We start from the raw sequence: 21639 nt of genomic DNA, 5'->3' as shown, positions 1-21639 counted from the left end.
CGTTTTTGTATACGTTTTGTATTGAAAAGAAGAATTTATTTTTATATTTTTTTATGTCAACATTTGACATTGAGGAAAAATCAAGAACGCACAGTATTTTTTTACAAGTTTGGTAAGAGTGTATCAATCAATTTTGACATAAAACTGTCAGAGGGCCAAGCAGTGCTATCAACCCGTTTTAAATTCCAAGGCCTGCTTTGATGCCCTTTGGGTTTAATTATTATGGTGGATATTTGCAACTGCGAAATCAAATATTTGATTGCTGTGTGAGGAGTTTAAGAAATGTGCGTATTTTCTTGAGCGCTTACGCACGTGCGACATTCGAGGTTTGTTATGCCGGCACACTTTCGATTTCGTTGTTGGTGGCGCCGAAATTCAAAGAGAACGCATGCGTGATGTAAATTCAGTTAAATTCCTATCAGTGCAGTAATAATTTCGAGCCGAATTTGATCTGTATGAAGAAAATGGTCTGTTAAAATCGATTGTCGAAGCAATGACTGAATTCGAATTGATGTTATGCAATACGAAGAGACGTAACAGAATTTATAATCAGCTTTGACCTACTTAAATCGTGAAAGTCGGTTGCAGCAAAGTGACGAAGAATTGAAGTTTTTGTTGTGGAAAATCCAATAAAAAAAATCGGGAAAATTAATGAAAAGGGGTGGACCCGGTGTCGAGGAGCTGGAGGCGTTGGCGGCGCGAATGAGCCCATTTGGAAAGTTTATGAACACAGTTGTTGGCTTGAGTCGTCAGTCATGTCTGTCTGAATGCAAAGTGTAAGCGAAGTGGCCTACAGACCTACATTTCGACAACGTTCGATTTTTAAATCGCTCAAAGAAATAGATATTTGTGAAACCTTGGCGTGTATTTGAAGGTCAGAGCTTCGGGAAGCTCTGAAGCGTGGTGGAAACCGTCATCATCGCGGCATAAGTGTGTATTCGAATAAACAATGCACGAAGAAACGACAAGTATGAGCGTTCCTGGCCCTGTTGCCGTTTCTACGGGCCAGAACGAAAACAGCACAACTTCGACGTCCGTCGTCGTCAACGCCGAGGTGGAATTGGATGTGACGCCCGACAACGACAACGTGGAGTTGCAAGTGCCTTTCTCGACGAATTCTGGAGGTAATGCGACCAGCGTCCGTTTGCAGGTTAACCATGGAAACCTGTTTGCCAGCGGCAACGTTGCCCGACAAATAGATTCACTTTTGTTTCTGCATGTCGCTCCTTCGCCGCCTTTGCGAAATCCTAGAGATTTTCACGCCCGAATTCGTGTTAGTGGGACGCGGCAACCTAGCGCCCAACTCCGTGCTTGTCGTAGGTTACGCCCGTTCCCCGGGAGCCCTAACCCAACCTGCCGCCGAGTGTCTTGCGCTTTGTTTTCTTCGGCTCTCCCCTTAATCTCGGCCGCTTTTGTCCCGGGGACTACCTGTGCATCCTCCCCCTTGACCTAGTGCACTTCTATTTCTAGTTTATCTAGGCTACCCTTAGACAGCATGGTCTATTATAGGTCAGGTTCAAGTGCAGGTGCAACGAGCCTTTATTTATCGAACCCGTGTGCGCGTGCGCCCTCCGCCACCAACCCGGTCTGGTCAGCGACGTTGTATAACTCGTGTTTGGGATTTTTTTTGTCTACTGAATAAAACAGGTTCGGCTTCGGAAAATTTTCAACCCATCAAAATAAACCCCAGTATCTCAAACGTAGACCACTTTTTTTCTTATTGCAGACAAATTACACCGGTCGACACGATTTTTGGGTCTGGCTTCTGAATGACAAATTTTAGTTTCTTCTACGTTACCAACAAAGGGAAAATATTTTTTTTCGATTGTTTTTCGATGTCTAGCATCAGAATCTATGCATTAGAACAGAAACCCAGAAAAAAAATTGTCGACCTGTGTTATTATCCAATACCCACTTCATTTGTCTAAATATTTCCAAAGGTGGCGTTGAAATTTATTGGGGATCTCCAGTGTGTCATCACACAGTTTTGGCAATTTTGAAGAAATGGTTGCGAAAACTTTCTTGTTGTAATCCGCTAAATCAAGAATAACAATAATTGGATTCGACAGATGACAGATCAGACTGTTTTGCTAGAGGCAATGGCGTAACATGTAGTCATGTTTTTTGTTTAAACAAATTCGTTTTAATTGTTTGAAATGTGGCATTCAAAAACGTTATTTCTCTTATTTGACTAAAAACACAAAAGGCAGTTGTACGATTTTTCACGTTAACTAGGCACTAATAAAATTAAAAAATCCCCCCTGACCCAAGTTCATTCTACGCTCATGTATTAAGCGTTCAATTAGTGTACCAATTCAGTAAGACCTACGTCCCGAGCCACTTTTGATTAAAATTGAAGGTTCACCTAGGCCGGGTGCATCTAAATCAGTACTGGAATAAAGTGAAAGCCGACTGAACAACTTAAAAGTTTAAAAAACAGAAACTAATTTTCTCCTGTAATTTTGTTTTTAAGAATGACTAACAGAGATAACTACTAAATTGAGTTGCACAGTGACGTAGAGTAAAACGATAAAGCGAACTAAAACGTTTTTTTATCATAAACAACCCGCAGAAGAAAAACAACATAGAAACAATTGGCAGCTGTTGACCACTTACTTTTCACAGAATTTCTTGATTTTTTTTTTGGTTTTTTTGTTGGAAGCATACTTTGAAATATAGACTAGGTTGGTAGCTCCACCTATTTCGTCACATGTTAAACACAACCTGTCATACTCCCAAGTCTACTAGATACAATTTCATGACTAAAATCAATAGCTCTTTATGAACTTGGTCGAATAAAGTTATTTCCAACTGTTCGAACAAACTATAATAACTTTTGAGTGCTTTTGAATCACACAATAAAATAAATTAATTTTAGATTATGAGTCAATGTCACGATTTATTGAATGACCCAAATACTTTTCGGTTTATAAATATTTTTAAACTTTTCAAGGTGAATTTATCACAGTTGTTTAAGTAAAATTTTGATAAAGTTTTTATTTTCTCAAAGGCCAAGTTGTTTGTTTCCGCCTAAATTCAGCAATCGCAATATTTTAATGTGCATGACAGTAAAGCACAAATAATATAGAACGTTTTTATGCCACCTCTCGTCATTGTGTTTGTTAATTAGTGTCAAACATTTTTTTGCCAACAACTGTCGGTATATTATTAAAAAAGGTCTTAAAATTCGAAATGTCTTATCATCTCTAACAGCTGACAGCAGTCACTTTGACAGCTCTGGGTAGTCAGCAGTCCACCAACTTGCAAAAACACAGAGTTGACTAATGTTATTATTATTAATCGTAATTATTCGTAAATTATAAAAACTGTACTTTGTCCCAGAACGACGGTTACTTGAAGAGAAGGACAATTGGAAGTAGTACTATCAATAAGTCAGATAATTCCGCTGTTTGTGCTGCTTGTACCACGGCGAACAAAAACTTGCCGCTCGATTCAAGAGTCAAAGTTCTCTCCCCCAAAATAGTTATCACTAAATTTGAAACTCGAAGGTGTTCAAAAATAGATATTCACAAAGAAAATCTTAGTTTTACGGAATAAAAGAACTTCACGTTCCACCAGTAGTTATTTCTAGAGATGTGCAAATCTATTTTAAGGGCTGGGGAATTTGGCAGCAGTCTCTGTTTTGGAAAGTACCCGCTCGATTTAATGTTGGAAAATGATCATTTTCGGAAGCAAGAAACACTAAATTAGAAATATTATCATTTCCAATCGGCAATGGCGACAAAAGATTTGTTTGAATGAACGTTCACCTAAAACTACTTGATCACCTTGACGGTCCATTTGCGGAAATTATTAATAAGACACTCCACTACAGATAAAATCAATTTGCTGCGAGTAGTTAAAAACAACAATAAAATTTGCAGGAGGTAATTTAATATGAATTAATATACTTACGGGGTTTCATTTCATAAACATTTTTCACGGAAACATATAATACTATGTCACTAGATCGTTTAAAATAACCGAGAGGGGCGCCTGTTGTTTGTCTTCTTAAATAATTGTTCCAAATTTTTATTTCATATGAAACAACTAGCGGTTATTTCGGTTACCTTGTCTTTATAAATACTTAGTAGGTCTTGCATTTTTGGGTTGGTAACATTGTTTCCAACAAATCATTTTTAACCTCACACTGTCAAAATGGCAAAAAAACAGAATTGCCAACACGTTTCAAATTCCTAAGCTTGCTTAGACGTCGTTCTTTGCTACTCTTCATATTCATAACTCTCATAAGTTACATATCAACATTGACATCACTGCGGTGCTTATTCTCAATTTACCAAACAAACAATTTTTTTCCGGTTTTGGGACTTAATTTGAAGAATGTGACAACAAAAAACCTTCCCTAAAGATTAGTTGCAATGTTGGCCTTCATAGCAGGAACGGAGCCTTCTTTCAATCTTGACTTGTCTCCTGAAGTACCCACTATTCCTATTTTGTTCCTTCGCCATTATCGCGAAGGTGCCATAAATCGACATTTAAGTGAGTTTCCGAGTCAATTTTCTCCAATCTGTGCAAGTCCTTTGTAATTTGTTGGCCTGTAAATTTGAGTCCCTCGAGGAATTAATGCAGAAAATATAGCTCACACGCGGGAACAATCTCTCCCTTAAAGGAATTGCGTGGGTACAGGTCAGGTCGACACAGACGTCACAGCGTCGGGATCGGGTCACGTCGACGAAGTGGGTCAGTGGGTCGCCCATCGACCCGCCCGGGGTAGCTGCTTCCGAATGTTCTAAGCCAGCCCCGGAAATTGTAAACGAAGATTCCTATCCCCGGGTAAAAGACGAAACACGAATGGAAATTTTTACAATGACGTCCGAAACGATTCTTTTTATTCTATTGATGACACGTGGCTGATTACTGTAATTAAGGCTAAAACGGTGTTAGTTGATTCTGCAGATGGTTTAAATAATCCACACCTGCTAATACTCTACTAATGTGTTCTGATAGTCCCTACACCTGTCTAACGTCGAAATTAGTTGTAGCAAAGTGACAATTTGACAGTGTCAGGTTAATCTTTAATTATTAAGTAACTGAAATGTCAAATTTGGTATATAACAGTGCTACCAACACATTGAGACAATCCGAGGCCTCGTAGATCTAAAATCGGCGTAAATTCCAATGTTTTAAAATATTTTTCGATCAGAAACTGCCAAATTTCCTTGAAGGCTTCGGGGAATCCGCGACAAAAATCCTCTTATTATTATTTTTTTAGTTGAAAGTAGGCCAGGGTGACGAAATCACGTGTTTTCGGCTAGCCTTGAGAGTAAGTTTTAAAACGTATTGGCCAGCGTGTTAGTTCAATGGTGATTTTTTAATTTTGTTTTATAAACGATACTTAATAACAACCTTGTGTTATATGCAGATCGTTCCAAAATAGCATTTTGAATTGTCCGATATTCAATAATTTCGAGTAGTGCTCCAAGGTTATTAATACATTTTCAAGTTTTCATTCAAAAATTGCGAAAGGAATTTCTAGAATGCGAGATACTGAAATTTTATCGGACAATGCTGAATACTTTTGAAAATAGTGAAAGCCGGCCTTAAAAAAGTTGTAAATCCGCTGCATTTATTGTTTATTGTGTTTCACGTTACATCTTATCAATTAAATTTTTAAAGTTTGTAAATAAAGGCGATAACCTATATTTGTTATCTGGTTCTAATTATAGTTTGTACTCGAGTCGGTGTCGGAAAATTCGCGATATGATCATTTTCAAAAAAACGTGATTCTAATAATAAATCCATTTTACGGTCTGGGACGCTGCGAATATTTTTACACCAAAAATTGTCATAAATCGCCGAATTTTTATTAGACCAAGGCCTTGTTCACACATTTCGTTAAAAAAAAAGTGCGTTTAGCACTGAAATCATTCGATGGCAATTACACATCGGTACCTTGGATGAAAATCCTTGATTATTACATTGTTATCTATATTGTTTGTTTACGTGGTTGGATAATAAAATTTTGATTTGGCCCGCAATCGGACTTCATGAGGTCAAATGTGGGTAATTTTAGCAGATGTGGTTTTTAGATATGACTGAGGAATTACGTCTGTGCGCATGTGTAGCCTACTGACCCACTTACCCAGTGACATTGGCATTACTTTTGTTTTCGTTATTTCGCAATTATTATGATAATACCAGAGATATGATTAATACCGTAGGTACTTGACGACGTACTGTTACGTTTTTGTTTATTTACACGTGTATTAATGCATTTAAACTGGATTAGTTATCTCGCCTGTGTTTCGACAAGACAAGATTTTTGTAATTCTTTATTCTTACCAACATATCACATATCAAAGTCTCATTGCGACGAATTTTGTACCATGTTCATGTTTGGCAATTAAATTACTTGTTATTGGCTAATTAATAAGCCGGTCACGTAATTCGTGGTCTCTAAATTCGCAAAGAGCGTAAAAAGTGAGAATGTATGTGTGTATGTCACTGTCATTAGGTTAGTGTGTCAACGAGAGTGAATCCAGCTGAAGTTGTCTACAATGGTGCCAAGGTCGTCTGCTAACAATGTAAATATTCTTGAAAATTATCAGACATTTGACCCATTTTTACGGTATTAAAAAAATTCATGACTTGTAAACAACATGCAAATGACGAATGAGTCTTTGATAACACTCGTTCTTAAAACGTTACACCAATTATTGAATGTGTAATAATAAACTAATACATATTCATATCTAGTTTTCTGACCGAACTTAATTTTAGGAGAAACAGACTTGGAATCTCCAATTTTCTATAATTAGTGACGTTTGGCTGTAGACAACAAATAATGTCAATAACAGCTGTTAGTTTTGTTATATAAGAAGTTTTCAGGATTCACAAGGCTTACCTCCATTGTTTAAAGTTAATCATTTATGGTTCAAGTCTCTGAAACGCGTCAAGAAGGCCTTGTGTTGTTTTACACGTTGGTATTTATAGATTTTGATGTTGCTCACCTCAAACCAGCAATTGTTTTCGTTTTCAAAATATCAACCCCTCTTTACTGCCATTTAGACAAGAAAGTGTATTTTATTGGCTTTAAACGTTTGATAAATTGATATTAGAGTTGTTTTTAAAAAGTGGATAAAACTCCAATGCCCTTAAATTTATGTGTGAAATTAATGAAGCTGTGATTCTAAATGATCCTTTTTCTAGGTTGAGCACTTTTTAAGTTAATGTAAAATTTATACAGAATAACGCGAATAACCTATTCTCAGTTTTTACTTGGCGCTTGTGATAAATAGTGTCATTATCACTGGGTTATTGTGTCAACACGTGTCATTTTACTGATATTGTTCTCCACCAATCTCTAGTTGCAAGATATTGTGATTAGCGGGTGTAATGAATAAAAAAAGATCTATAGGTACTTGTAATTACTTTTATTTCAAAGAAGAATTCAAACTGTTATTACAGCTCGTGTAAAATATGCAAATACCATTAAAAATCAATCACTGTGCATAATACTGTTAAAAAAGGGAGCGGCAAAACAAGTTTCCATAATTCGCAACTGAAATCATCACAAAAACACGTCTGAAAAGTAGGTTACACAAAACAGATTATTCTTAAAATCGAGAGTAAATGCCTGATTTACCTGATTTGGTATGTCTAGATTCACCCAGCGCCTCCCACCAATTTTGTCCTACTAACCCAGTGACACTGACCACTTTTGCTTTCGATATGATGCTGTAATTGCGTAATTCTGATAGGAAAAGTTACACCTGCCTTTTAAAAAATAGCTCGCGTTAAACGGCCAATTATTTCTTGAGCAATATCTAGGTTTTTCTCGGGCATTAATTAGTGCATTTTAAATAACATGCATAATAATAATCGTAATTATTGCGGCGGTATTTGTGTCAAGAAGATTTTATGCTTCGTATTGCATTAGGATTTTTCTATTTTCACGGGGCAGTGTGAATGCGACATTACCTTTGTTTAAATGTTTAAAATAATGACATGGTATTACTGACACACATACACAGGCTCTGCAAATGCCTTTAGGGGTTGTGCAATATTCTAACTGCTGTAATTATTAGATGTCCTAATAAATCATGAGCAAATATCACATCGAATATTTACCAGTATTTACTAAAAATAGTTGCTTTGGAGGCGTTCGGCGACTAATTTTTAAAGCCACGAGTAAATATAGCATGATAAGCCACATTTTATTATCATACATTTCAGAGTTATTATTGTAATTACTTTTTTCTTCAATTAATGTAACTGGGTCTAGTGTAATGTGTTAGTGGGTCGCATTGACCCGTTTTTAACCTATTTTAAAATTTCCTTGGCTCTGCTTTTGCTCGCATGTTTATACATGAAAAATTGTGTTTGGATTTTATTCGCATGCATGCGTATTTTTCTTATCTGATAAGAACACTATTGACACTATAGAACTATATTTTCACGATATTTTTTACTTTGGTTATGGAAATTTTAATCAAAATTCAACGCTGATTCGTATAATAAATTCATTAAATTCCAAGTAATTAAATTAACTATTGTCAGCCGTGATTTTTTTGTTATAGTGACCTTAACATCATCGTGGCTTGTTATCCGAAATATTTTTTAACGTACTATTGAAGGTTACAATAGTGTGCCAGCTATTACTGCTCAATTAAAAATTCTGTAAGCACAACGCAGAACATTAATCTGTGGTTATTTTGAAATGTTATCCACGACGCGTGGTTGGCGTCCCTGGCCGACGTTGGCGTCGTCAAAGTGGGTCTAGTGCACTGGGTATGTGGAACGAGGCGACCTCCACTATCGACGCCTTAATCAGAATTCGGACAGAAAAGTGCTTTCAGGCAAAAAGAACCTTGGAAAATTTTAAATTAGTCATAGCATCTATAGATGGCTCAAATATGGTTCGTTTTGGGAAAAAAAAACATTGAGCAATTGTTAAAATATGGTACTGAAACATTACCTAACGCAGTGAAATTTGTTGGTAGTCGAACTTTCTTTAAACCTACGATTTCACAAATTAAGAACCTTAGGAAAGTTTTCGAATTAGCTAAATTGGATATTACCGAACTAACAGGACCATCTTTGTGGATAATTAATTTGCTATTATCTACCGATTTGGACTAAGTTAGGCGATTTGTTTAACTTCAGCTCGATGGTTTTGAACAATTTTCTTTGAATATCTCACACTTGAAACGCAAAAGTCGTATCGTCACTACTCATTATGCAAATGATTGATAACGTTGCGTTAAAATTGCTCACTCCGAAGATAAAAAGGTGTGTAATAGTTTTTCGTATAATTTTGCTTCAGAATTGTCTCTATTTAGCAGCCCGGATAAGTGCATCCGCTCTGTGTAGATGGCGTTGTAATGTAAATTTCTTCGCACTCCTAATGACCACTTTCCTGCTGAAATATAGCAGGATTATGCAACCGCTATCATGTTTTGCACTGTTTTTGGTGTACATGTGGGCGCTACAACCGTTTTTATTGTCTGCAGATAGTTGGTGGGTGGATCAGTACTTTGTTAAATCTATCTGAAATAATGTTGCAATGCTGAGATAATTTATGATACTCTCATTTCAGTTTCACATATGTACGTCGTTTCGAGCAATTATCAGCACGTTTTTTTGAAACTGGGAGAGAAAAACACTGACAGGAGTTGGACACGCTCCGGTGACTGCGTTTCCGGCGAGATACCCCTCGCTGGACGCTTTTATTGTTAATAGGTTAATTGTGTGAACGTCTGTTTAATTAATCAATTTAGTGACATCACCGCCAATGGGAATGTTAACGTACTCAAGTGTTTGAAGATTTGCAAAAGTGCACAAGAACAATTATTAAAACAGTTTGTAGGAGTGGTGTTTCACAAACCCACTTTAGATGGTTTTTGTCTTTGTTTTGTAACAATACGAGGAAAAATCGTTTGTCTCGACTTTGTGCAGAGTAAAAGAAATAGACGTACACACCTTGTAACATAAATACATGTTAACGCGTAGCCAATAAAATTACCTGACGACAACTGCAAGTCAAAATATTGACAAAAAGGTTGTAAAGCCATAAATTTCCGACATGCGACGGTTTTCACTTTTCTATAGTACACCTGTAATTGGCAGTTCCAGGTAGGCAGTTCTCGTAAATTCTTAAAACATCTCCGATGTTTTGGGTCCCGGTTAACCCCGTTCTAGAAAACGGTTGTGTAATTTCGCCACGGTCCCGAAAGGCAATAAATCTTCGCAAGCGGTCCAGGTACGTGATACTAAATCGCCAGTTTCATTCAAGTCCGCGTCGTGTGCTTTTCTTCTTACGCACAATGCATAATAAGTCCGAACAATTATCTTAGATTTACTGTTTAGCATGTCCTTGACACACTTGCACAGGAGTGGGACTTAACGTCGAAAGTGAGAGCGATGTGGGTCCTTGTTGCTCGCAGGATTCTACTCCTGGGCAACCCGTTTTTTCTTAGTTGAAAGTTATTGTTACAAATATGTCGTTACGTAAACATTTCCTTCGAGCGCTACTTGAAAATTCTGCCCACTACACCCGGAGTCATTAATTCATTGTCTTCTGTTCTGTATGCAAGCGGCGTTGAAGCGGCTCCACCTACACCATAGTAATGTTTGTTCGTATTTACCGCCCTATTCCAGTGTCCTAGTCGTGACATTATCGACTTTTTACTTTTCTAACGAGAACTGTTTTAAATTGGAATATTTCATGTCACATTTTCAATGGGTCGGGTTCTTTGTTTCTTCATCCACGTGTTTGGCCTAATTTTTACGCCACCTGAACTAAAATAGCCTACCGAAATGTGTTTGTCTTCATTATTAACTTTCACCGTTTTAAATTCGTTTCGGATAATATTTCGGATCGAACTTCTTTTTTTCTAATATTTTACAGAGAATGCAAAAAGTGCAACTAGAAGAACACGTTCACATTCGTATCAATAAGAAAATTGTTCTGCACAATTGAAGGGTGTGTAAATCACGTAAAGTTTCAATAATTTTGCATTCAATGAATCGAAACGGCCAATTTACTGACATAATTTCATGATCGCTCAAAGTAGAAGAAATGTGTAATTAGTATTTATACGATTTTTTTTATAAATTGAATTAATTTAGGAAACTATGCAGATTTTAATTTCTTAATTTTAAAATTGCGAGATATTGATATCAGAAGTTTTAGTCATGAATTTTTGCAAAAATTTGCAAATTTCGACTTTGGAAAAATCAAAGAACTATTTCTTATGTAAAAAATCGCGAGAAAAACGATGACGCAAACCGCATCTCAATATCTGAAATAGCTTCCGAGATATTGAGCACGAATTGTTTTGAACCTTCAAAAATTTGGCCCTCTGACGACAACCCGAAATTTCAAACGGCTATAACTCGGTTATTTGTTAACAAAAATTTTAAAATTCTCATGTTTTTGAATTCAGCGTAAAATTCTGCGTAAAATGAGACCCAAATTAGTTGAGATTGCTTAATAAATAAACGAGGTATTGGCCAAAAACTGTTTTGGAAACATCATTTTAGGGTGATTTTCAATCAATGTTTTCAAAATGAAAACGACGTTTAATAGCATTGAATTCTACATCGGTCGAAAGAGGAGCTCAACATCTATCTAGTGGTCAAATCTGAGATCTATCGGACAAATAGTTTTCGAGTTATGGCCAAAAATAAAAAAAATGAAAAATTTTCATCGTTGAGTCGCATTTTTTTTTCGCAAAAAATCGACTATCGAATTTTGGACTTTTGAGAACATTTTCTAACGTAAAATGAGCCGAGAAAAACGATGGCGCAAACCGCATCTCAATATCTCTAATAGTTGCCAAGATATTTAACTTTAAAAATTGGGAAAAATGAGAAAAAATGAAAATCAACTTTCCAAAACTTTGAGCGACTATAACTCGGTTATTTGTTGTCGGATCTGAATTTAAATCTCAGATTTGGAATCTCCGTAAAATTCTGCGTGCAGTGATGTATAATAACTTAAGTTTACTCTAAAAAATAAGCGAGATAACGATATCAGAAGTTCTGGCCATAGTTTTAGTAATAAATTTTCGCGAAAATTTGCAAATTTCGACTGTAGAAAAATTAAAGAACTGTTTCTTAGGTAAAAAATTGTGAGAAAAACGATGGCGCAAACCGCATCTCAATATCTGAAATAGTTTCCGAGATATCGAGCACGAATTGTTTTGAACCGTCAAAAATTTGGCCCTCTGGCGACAATCCGAAATTTCAAACGGCCATAACTCGGTTATTTATTGACAAAAATTCAAAAATTATCATGTTTTTGAATTCAGCGTGAAATTCTGTGTAAAATGAGACCCAAATTTGTTGAGTTTTCTTAATAAATAAACGAGGTATTGGCCAAAAACTGTTTTGGAAACATCATTTTAGGGTGATTTTCAATCAATGTTTTCAAAATGAAAACGACGTTTAATAGCATTGAATTCTACATCGGTCGAAAGAGGAGCTCAACATCTATCTAGTGGTCAAATCTGAGATCTATCGGACAAATAGTTTTCGAGTTATGGCCAAAAATTAAAAAAATGAAAAATTTTCATCGTTTGAGTCGCAATTTTTTTTCGCGAAAAATCGACTATCGAATTTTGGGCTTTTGAGAACATTTTCTAACGTAAAATGAGCCGAGAAAAACGATGGCGCAAACCGCATCTCAATATCTCTAATAGTTGCCAAGATATTTAACTTTAAAAATTGGGAAAAATGAGAAAAAATGAAAATCAACTTTGCAAAACTTTGATCGACTATAACTCGGTTATTTGTTGTCGGATATGAATTTAAATCTCAGATTTGGAATCTCCGTAAAATTCTGCGTGCACTGATGTATAATAACTTAAGTTTACTTTAAAAAATAAGCGAGATACCGACCTCAGAACTTTGACATAGTTTTAGTAATAAATTTTCGCGAAAATTTGCAAATTTCGACTGTACAAAAATTAAAGAACTGTTTCTTAGGTAAAAAATTGTGAGAAAAACGATGGCGCAAACCGCATCTCAATATCTGAAATAGTTTCCGAGATATCGAGCACGAATTGTTTTGAACCGTCAAAAATTTGGCCCTCTGGCGACAATCCGAAATTTCAAACGACCATAACTCGGTTATTTATTGACAAAAATTCAAAAATTATCATGTTTTTGAATTCAGCGTGAAATTCTGCGTAAAATGAGACCCAAATTTGTTGAGTTTTCTTAATAAATAAACGAGGTATTGGCCAAAAACTGTTTTGGAAACATCATTTTAGGGTGATTTTCAATCAATGTTTTCAAAATGAAAACGACGTTTAATAGCATTGAATTCTACATCGGTCGAAAGAGGAGCTCAACATCTATCTAGTGGTCAAATCTGAGATCTATCGGACAAATAGTTTTCGAGTTATGGCCAAAAATTAAAAAAATGAAAGATTTTCATCGTTTGAGTCGCAATTTTTTTTCGCGAAAAATCGACTATCGAATTTTGGGCTTTTGAGAACATTTTCTAACGTAAAATGAGCCGAGAAAAACGATGGCGCAAACCGCATCTCAATATCTCTAATAGTTGCCAAGATATTTAACTTTAAAAATTGGGAAAAATGAGAAAAAATGAAAATCAACTTTCCAAAACTTTGATCGACTATAACTCGGTTATTTGTTGTCGGATATGAATTTAAATCTCAGATTTGGAATCTCCGTAAAATTCTGCGTGCACTGATGTATAATAACTTAAGTTTACTCTAAAAAATAAGCGAGATATCGATATCAGAAGTTCTGGCCATAGTTTTAGTAATAAATTTTCGCGAAAATTTGCAAATTTCGACTGTACAAAAATTAAAGAACTGTTTCTTAGGTAAAAAATTGTGAGAAAAACGATGGGCAAACCGCATCTCAATATCTGAAATAGTTTCCGAGATATCGAGCACGAATTGTTTTGAACCGTCAAAAATTTGGCCCTCTGGCGACAATCCGAAATTTCAAACGGCCATAACTCGGTTATTTATTGACAAAAATTCAAAAATTATCATGTTTTTGAATTCAGCGTGAAATTCTGCGTAAAATGAGACCCACATTTGTTGAGTTTTCTTAATAAATAAACGAGGTATTGGCCAAAAACTGTTTTGGAAACATCATTTTAGGGTGATTTTCAATCAATGTTTTCAAAATGAAAACGACGTTTAATAGCATTGAATTCTACATCGGTCGAAAGAGGAGCTCAACATCTATCTAGTGGTCAAACCTGAGATCTATCGGACAAATAGTTTTCGAGTTATGGCCAAAAATAAAAAAAATGAAAAATTTTCATCGTTTGAGTCGCAATTTTTTTTCGCGAAAAATCGACTATCGAATTTTGGGCTTTTGAGAACGTTTTCTAACGTAAAATGAGCCGAGAAAAACGATGGCGCAAACCGCATCTCAATATCTCTAATAGTTTCCGAGATATTTAACTTTAAAAATTGGGAAAAATGAGAAAAAATGAAAATCAACTTTCCAAAACTTTGATCGACTATAACTCGGTTTTTTGTTATCGGATCTGAATTTAAATCTCAGATTTGGAATCTCCGTAAAATTCTGCATGCACTGATGTATAATAACTTAAGTTTACTCTAAAAAATAAGCGAGATACCGACCTCAGAACTTTGACATAGTTTTAGGCATGTTTAGTAGTGAATTTATTTTTCCGCGAAATTAAATTTTCGGTTTTTGGGAAAATCTATTAACGAATTCAATTAAATCTTGAAAGTAATCTTAGTTTTAATCAATTTGACTTTAAATCAGTTTTCTTTGATTGTTTTTTTAGTAAATAAGTAATTTTTGGTCGCCACCCTATAAAAAGGCACAAATTTAACGAGTAATAATTTCATTGCCAGTTTTATGTTCCCACTTTTAAAATATAAATTCGAAAAAAGCCCAAAGGAGTGTTAACACCCAGTACAATAATTATATATTACAACATTATTAATAATTATGCTGTAAGAATGAATAAAATTAATTAGTATGGCCAGTTTTAATTAGTACTTGTATCCTTTGTTCTAAGACAAGCTAAATGATATCGTCTTTTTGAGCTTCCAGGTATCAAATTCGTCTCGGTGCTATTTAGGACCTACTACTGTGCTTGTTTCCAAACAGTTTACCTTCAGTTATTATCCAACTGTCAACGGACGCGCGTCCTAAGTACATTAAAAAGAGAAAGCGTTTACTATTTCGAAAAATAAACGAACAGTTTACCTACAAAGAAATACCTGTTGCTCCCATTATGTTACATGTTCAACGAAATTGGGGTATTGAAAATCAATGTTTTGTAACTTTTGGTATTGGCACGCTTACCTGTCGTAAAGTGTCCTGTTGTGACAGGTGAAGAATAAATTTCCTTTGAAAATTCGAGTCGTTCAAAATAATAAATCACCTCACTTCCTCGGAATTAGTTCAAGTGTAAAGAGCAAGTTTATTTATTGCAGGAATTTATTGTCTGGGAAATGTTCTTTCTGGGCGATTAGTTCGGAATCGGTGAAATTTAATTTTTAGACTTTTTATTTATGACTGATACTAATAAAACTGGATCAATACTACAACTTATGGAAAAAATGCTAATTATCCTGCGTTGAATTAATAATGAATTCCATTATTCAATATTTCATCAAAATTTAAATACAACAAAAGTAAATCCGACACAGGTTGTTGTGAAATCTTCTGTTCGACATATTTTTTTCTCTTTAAATTGTGTCATGCTCTGCAATCAGTTACGCTTCGTGGTTGTCCTTGCTATCAGTTTAACAACACGCTTTTTTTAATATATTTTTTGACGGTATTGCACTGCTTTGTTACTCTTTGTATCGGAAAACTTATTCTGCGTCGTTTTCGAATTTCTCAAGAATCTCCTTCATTCAGATCAAAACACGAAACCTTGACACATTTTCTCAGATCTGCCTCGTTTTTTGTGCCTAATCTGGTTTATCTTCGATCGAAATTACATTTCAGAAAATCAATGTTAAAATGAGTGTCGTGACGCTCGCTTCGCCCCAGTTTAGCGCCGCGACGCTGACCTACTGAACTTAAACTACTTGCTGGACAACGTGGTCTGTTTCGATTACCGCGTGGAATGATAACACTGGTGAAGAAAAACAACTGAATGCATTCGATCTAATTTGACGTGGTACAGGACGACTGTTTTACTTGTGCTGGAATTAAAATTTAAATTTTCCTGTCCTCATCGATTGTAAGGAACCCCCATTGTTTACTAATTAAAAATTGCGCAATATTTACGCGAAACACTTTAAAAAGCGAAAGTCCACCCAATTACTTGCGGTTCTTTCCCAATTCTCGCTGTTTTAAATTTACCAAATTGGCGTCAATACAAACTCATCAAAATGACGGGCAATTATTATTCTTAATTAGTTGCTTAAATGTAGAAATAAGATTGTTGGTTTGTTGACAATGCGATTGAGTTGAAAAATGGGACATGCAGATAACAATAATGGTACACTCACACAAAATAGCAACTGATGTGTAATAATTAATATCCACATAATTAAAGTGTTTGGCAAGTAAAAGCGACGCCTACATTTTCATAACTGCGCCAGCGTTCGGATTTTCGGCGAGCTTTAAAACTTAGATCCAAGCGTAGATAATGGTACCAATTTTGGTAAACCTACATCAATCCATGATTGAAGACGAAACGAAGAAGTGTTGAAATGAGTATGTCACGGAAATGGCCGCTGAGTAATCCGCAATTATAAAATAATGGCTCAATTGCTGAATTTAAACGTAGCATGACTCTGGATTTACAAGTCTTTCTTTTATAAAAATCGAAATTTATCTTCATCATCAAGACATTTTAATGAAAGAAACAACACTAACTGGTCTCTGAAACATTCGTGTCAAGGATCATGCAATTTGTGTAGATTTTGGTGAATGTTAACACATTTTGTAATAGATATGATAAGTTTGAGTAAAATAGCGGATATTTAGGTAATAAACAGATTAATAAAAATAGGTGAACACCATTAAAACGTGTGAAGTGGTTACAGAAAGGGGCGAAATGATGAATTAGTGTCCTCATCTGTCACCTCCGATAAGAACCATTATCAAGTCCACAGCATATAAGTTACTTAAAGATTAAACACAGTCTATTCTTCTTTGACCTACAAACCCAGTACACTTGAGCTGATTTTTGAAAGATCATGCGCTTACGTTCCAACCGCCGATAGATCTCCTCCCTTTTCCTTGGCTTAAATGGCATGAAATCATGTCGAGCAAAATTGAATGACCAATTGATGGGAGTGGACCACAAAGGAATGTGTCATCAAATTGAGCGTTTTTTGCAAAGAAATTGTGCGTAAAATGCACATACAATGTACAAGTATGGTGTTTGTAGAGGGGAGGAATCTGGGAATGGTGTCAAGCCGCCATGCAATTACGCAAGCATGTTCTACTGGCACGCATGGTCTTCGACAAACAGTTATGACATCACACGTCTAACAGGTTGCCATCCCATTCTGCCACTAGCGAAATTATTGTGACTAGTCGGATTCACTTTTATGCGTTGAAAGTGAAACAATACCGCGTAATGGTGCCGATTCACTTTCATTACCTACTTTTGGTGGACTTTCGTGTTACGACGAAAGAAAGTAAAACCGGCGATGAAAGATCGCAGCTACTGCTTTTCGACGCATCCCTGTATTACCACAAAGTCAAAGATAATCTATTTTAATTAACCCACTTATTTTTATTGAGTGGACTTGGAGTAAAGACAAAATAAATCCCGCTCACCTACTGACATCGATGTAAACTCCTTCTCATTGTTCTTTTGGAAGAACTAAATGGGTCAAACCGCTCGTTTCGTGAATTGGGTCACCTAGTTCCCGGGCGGACACATGGAATTACATCCAAACATAACAAATAAAAGCTCTGCTAACAGTTTTATCTTGTATGTGTTCAAGTCGTTGAAGTTTATTTATTTTACAACTTGTTTGCGGGAAATTGCGTATAATTTCACAGATTTTCGGAAGAAACACACTTTGAGCATCCAAACTGCAGATTGTGCGTTTGTCATTATAAACCGGCGTTTTGAAGAAGGGCCAAAATTTAGTTTTATTGCACTTGGCTGCCGGCAAGTCTTCACACAAATGTTGGGAGTTTCAATCAGGACAGTTTATTGTGGCAATTAGGTTGTAAACATTCCGGGTGCAAACCTACATCGCTATCATCGCAAAAAAGATGCACCGTTATTTATAGGTGTCCCTAATAAATTTTCTCCGCCAGGTAGACTGTTCATAAAATGCTGCTTCGAAAGCGTTTTCTGTTGCGGAAACTCATTCTGTGATTCTGTCTGTTTATGATTCTTGGTATTGTTGCGACATGATTAAGTTAAAAACTCTTGTAGAGTTTGTAAAGTTTGGTCCTTGAAACTGTGGTATTACTAAAACATCTATCACAGTCACTTCGTGCAAAGAATAACTTCCGCGTCGTGACACGTGCGCATTTTCTTTTTAAGAAAAAATGTCGAAAATGTACTCGAATTTGCTGATTTTAAATTTATTTTAGTTTCGAAATTTTCAATTTCTAGATTTATCGCAGTTATCAATTTATCGCTATCATTTAGTATTTGGTAATAACCATTTGTGTAAAGATTGAAATAATTTGATGTAATCGTAAGGAGTAAAGTGGCGATTCATTGATTGAAAGACTTCCCCTGGAATAAATTAACCCTGAAACGTGTCGGGTCGCGTGCGGCAGGTCCGGTGGGCGTCGTTGGCGAATGTGGAGCGGCGTGCGGCAGGTAAAGAGGGCTATCGACGCCGACGCCGACGCGTCGATCCGGGAAAACTCCCTACATCCCGCGCGAAGAGCACATGATGCGTCAGTTCGTAAGTGGGTCAGTGGGACATCCCCACCAGGTCCCCCCACGGCCGTTCCCCCACCAATCCTCCCAGATAGTGTGCGATGTTGTAAGTGTGTGTGTATGTGTGTATGTATGACTTCACAACAGCACTAACATAGACCTGGTTCATGGGAAAGTGGGTCACCGGTCCCGAGTCACTTTCACTTATTACATGGGCTCCTAATCATTTTCCATTGTACCCCGGTGCTGACAACACGTCTCTCGGAAGGGGGTTCGGTGTTGAGCGTTGCTTGGACAGTCGGCGCTGGTCAGTTTGCCCACTGAAGTCCGTGACGACGGAGGTGCTTCCGTTCTCTCGCTGCGTGTGTGTTATGTGTGCTTGGATAGCTCCACCATCGGATTACTCATGTACTTAGCTTTGTTGGATTATTGTGTTGTGTCTGTGCGCTTCCATGTCGATCATGATGCTAGACGAATCCCTCCTGACGTGACCGAAAGATTTTTGATTCCGTTTTGACTCGTTGTTATCCTTAAGTTTTTTCGTGTGACTGTTTAGTGAAATGTTACTGGACATGGAGAATCATTCGACGTTGTTATCTCTTAACATGTCCCCGTTTAACGCCAATTCCGGGGATTCGCCCGCCGGTGCTCAGGCGTCCAGTCCGATGCCGCCTCAATACGGCTCGCCCCCCATAAGCCATTACAACAGCTGCCAACAATCCATGGGCATGCAACATCACCAACAATCCATGATGATGTCGCAAAACATGAATAACTTAGACACATCTTATATATTTTCTCCAGGAGCCAACGCGATCTCCGGGGTCGATATGGGTGCCAGTTACCAAATCTCCGGCCCTGCAACTTCCCTAACCACCGGAGATCTCCCCGACACGAAAGACGGCATCGAGGAACTCTGTCCTGTCTGCGGGGACAAAGTCTCCGGCTACCACTACGGCCTCCTCACATGTGAATCATGCAAAGGATTTTTCAAAAGAACTGTTCAAAATAAGAAAGTTTACACGTGCGTGGCGGAAAGAAGTTGTCATATAGATAAAACGCAACGGAAAAGGTGTCCCTTCTGTCGTTTTCAAAAGTGCTTAGAAGTCGGCATGAAACTCGAAGGTAAGTCCCAGTTTGTAAGCGAACACGTGCCGAACATGTGCGAACACAATACGCACTTATTACGCAATTCCATAGCGAGGTATTCTCATTTCGGTGGGCTACTTGTACCATTAAACATGAAACACGATTTATAAACTCAGTTTCTAAATTGCTCAATACTGTTGTAAGTGCGCGCGGTTGGTACATGCCGTTTACATTTCAGTATTATTCGAAACTTGCGTTTAAGTACGACACAGATACTCTTTTACTGCACAAAATTGTTACAATAAACAAACGTTCAACTCCATTTCAACGTCACTACACAATAAACATTAACCTATTTACACTGCATTGAGTGCATGCCCACACTTTTGCGAACATCTCCAATAACACGGCGAAAAATCTTCTGACCTAAATCTTGGCAAAATTCAAATTTTTAACACACAAATGCCACAGTTCTTATTTCGACAAAGCGATCGCTTACAATTATTGTAAAGCGAACTGTGTTCAATCGAAGTTGAGTAAGAAACATACGTCATGCAATGATCAAATCATCTTAGCCACTTAACATTCAGCATTTGCTTTGGAGGCATGTGTTTCAAATAACGGCTTGCGAAATTTCAGCTGGAATTTTCTTTCAATGAGCTGATTGATGTCTGAAAAACCGCTGAAAATTTGTGTGTAGTAAAATGCGAAATTAATGAATTTGGTCCAGTTTATGGCAAGAATAATGTCCGAGTTATTCAAATGCGTGTAAATAGAACTGAATGTGTATTACCTGTAGCAATAGTTGTATGTGACAGTCTAAACTATAAATATGTCTATCAGTTATCGATTTTCATTACATTCACCGGGTGAATTTATATCTCCAACATCGTGGGCATTATGTGTTGTGTTCAAAGTCTCGCTAGAATTATGTAATTATCATCAGACGGGCGCCATCTGCGCGGCAATTTTTTTCGAGAGAACAGCAGTCCGGAACTAGTAAACAACAGGCGTTTGATAAGTAAAAAATATCGAGTTTATTGGAACGCGCTTGTAGGGTATCCATAATAAAACAGTCCATCGATCCACTAATCGGATCTACCACGTGTTGTACAGAAATTGGTCGCGAAACCTAAAATTCTATTCGAAAACTAAACCAAGACAAGCTGATCCAACCTCCTTTCACTTTCATATGCCGTGTGCTTTACCGTACTATGAGATTAGCTTGCTCTTTATACGGAATCCAAGCGAATTTACTTTTAAGGTGGGTTCGTTCTTTGGAAAAAATCTACGGCTAGTTTGGTCGGATATACCGTATTCAGTCCGTGACAAGACATGGCATTTTAGGGATTTTGCAACCAGTGTTGGCAACGTGGGTTACTCGAAGATTCTTAACTTATTACGATGGAATAAATGTCATCGAGCTCTTTAACAACCAACGAATATAGATAGAAAGTGCAGTTATTAGCGATTAGAACAATAACGCAGAACAATAAAATTTGTATAGTAAACGTAACAGATAATTGCCGAACGTTTTCACAACACATTTCGAATGGACTATCTAGATCACGCATTTTATTTCAAATGTCACTTCAATTAGGTTTTAGAATTATTTTGTAATGAGTAATGATCCGCCTTCCAACGAGATAAACGAATTCGTTAATCAGAATCGCCAGTTTTTATTATTTTACATTTAAGTGACATTTGAGTGTGTTGTAACCCACGACTCTTCTTTGTAAGCT

General features: G+C 36.7%; 1 protein-coding gene across 2 annotated transcripts in view; it reads left to right on the top strand.

Annotated features, from left to right (window-relative positions):
* Positions 1–394: 394 nt before the first annotated feature.
* The window catches only part of ftz-f1 (ftz transcription factor 1), a 35081-nt gene continuing 13836 nt past the window's right edge, over positions 395–21639 (top strand). The window contains exons 1-2 of one of the 2 annotated variants that reach the window (XM_088050593.1): positions 395–1124; positions 19613–19933. In XM_088050593.1, coding sequence (XP_087906719.1) covers positions 950–1124; positions 19613–19933 — 496 coding nt within the window. In that variant the 5' untranslated portion in view covers positions 395–949. Of the gene's footprint in view, positions 1125–19274; positions 19934–21639 lie in introns of those variants that run through there. The other variant, XM_088050592.1, reaches the window with a different exon arrangement.

This window comes from Gnatocerus cornutus, chromosome 2 (assembly GCF_029298725.1).
Source record: "Gnatocerus cornutus isolate USDA-ARS CGAHR chromosome 2, icGnaCorn1.1, whole genome shotgun sequence".
Lineage (NCBI taxonomy): Eukaryota > Metazoa > Arthropoda > Insecta > Coleoptera > Tenebrionidae > Gnatocerus > Gnatocerus cornutus.
This window is presented reverse-complemented; position numbering and strand designations above follow the sequence as displayed.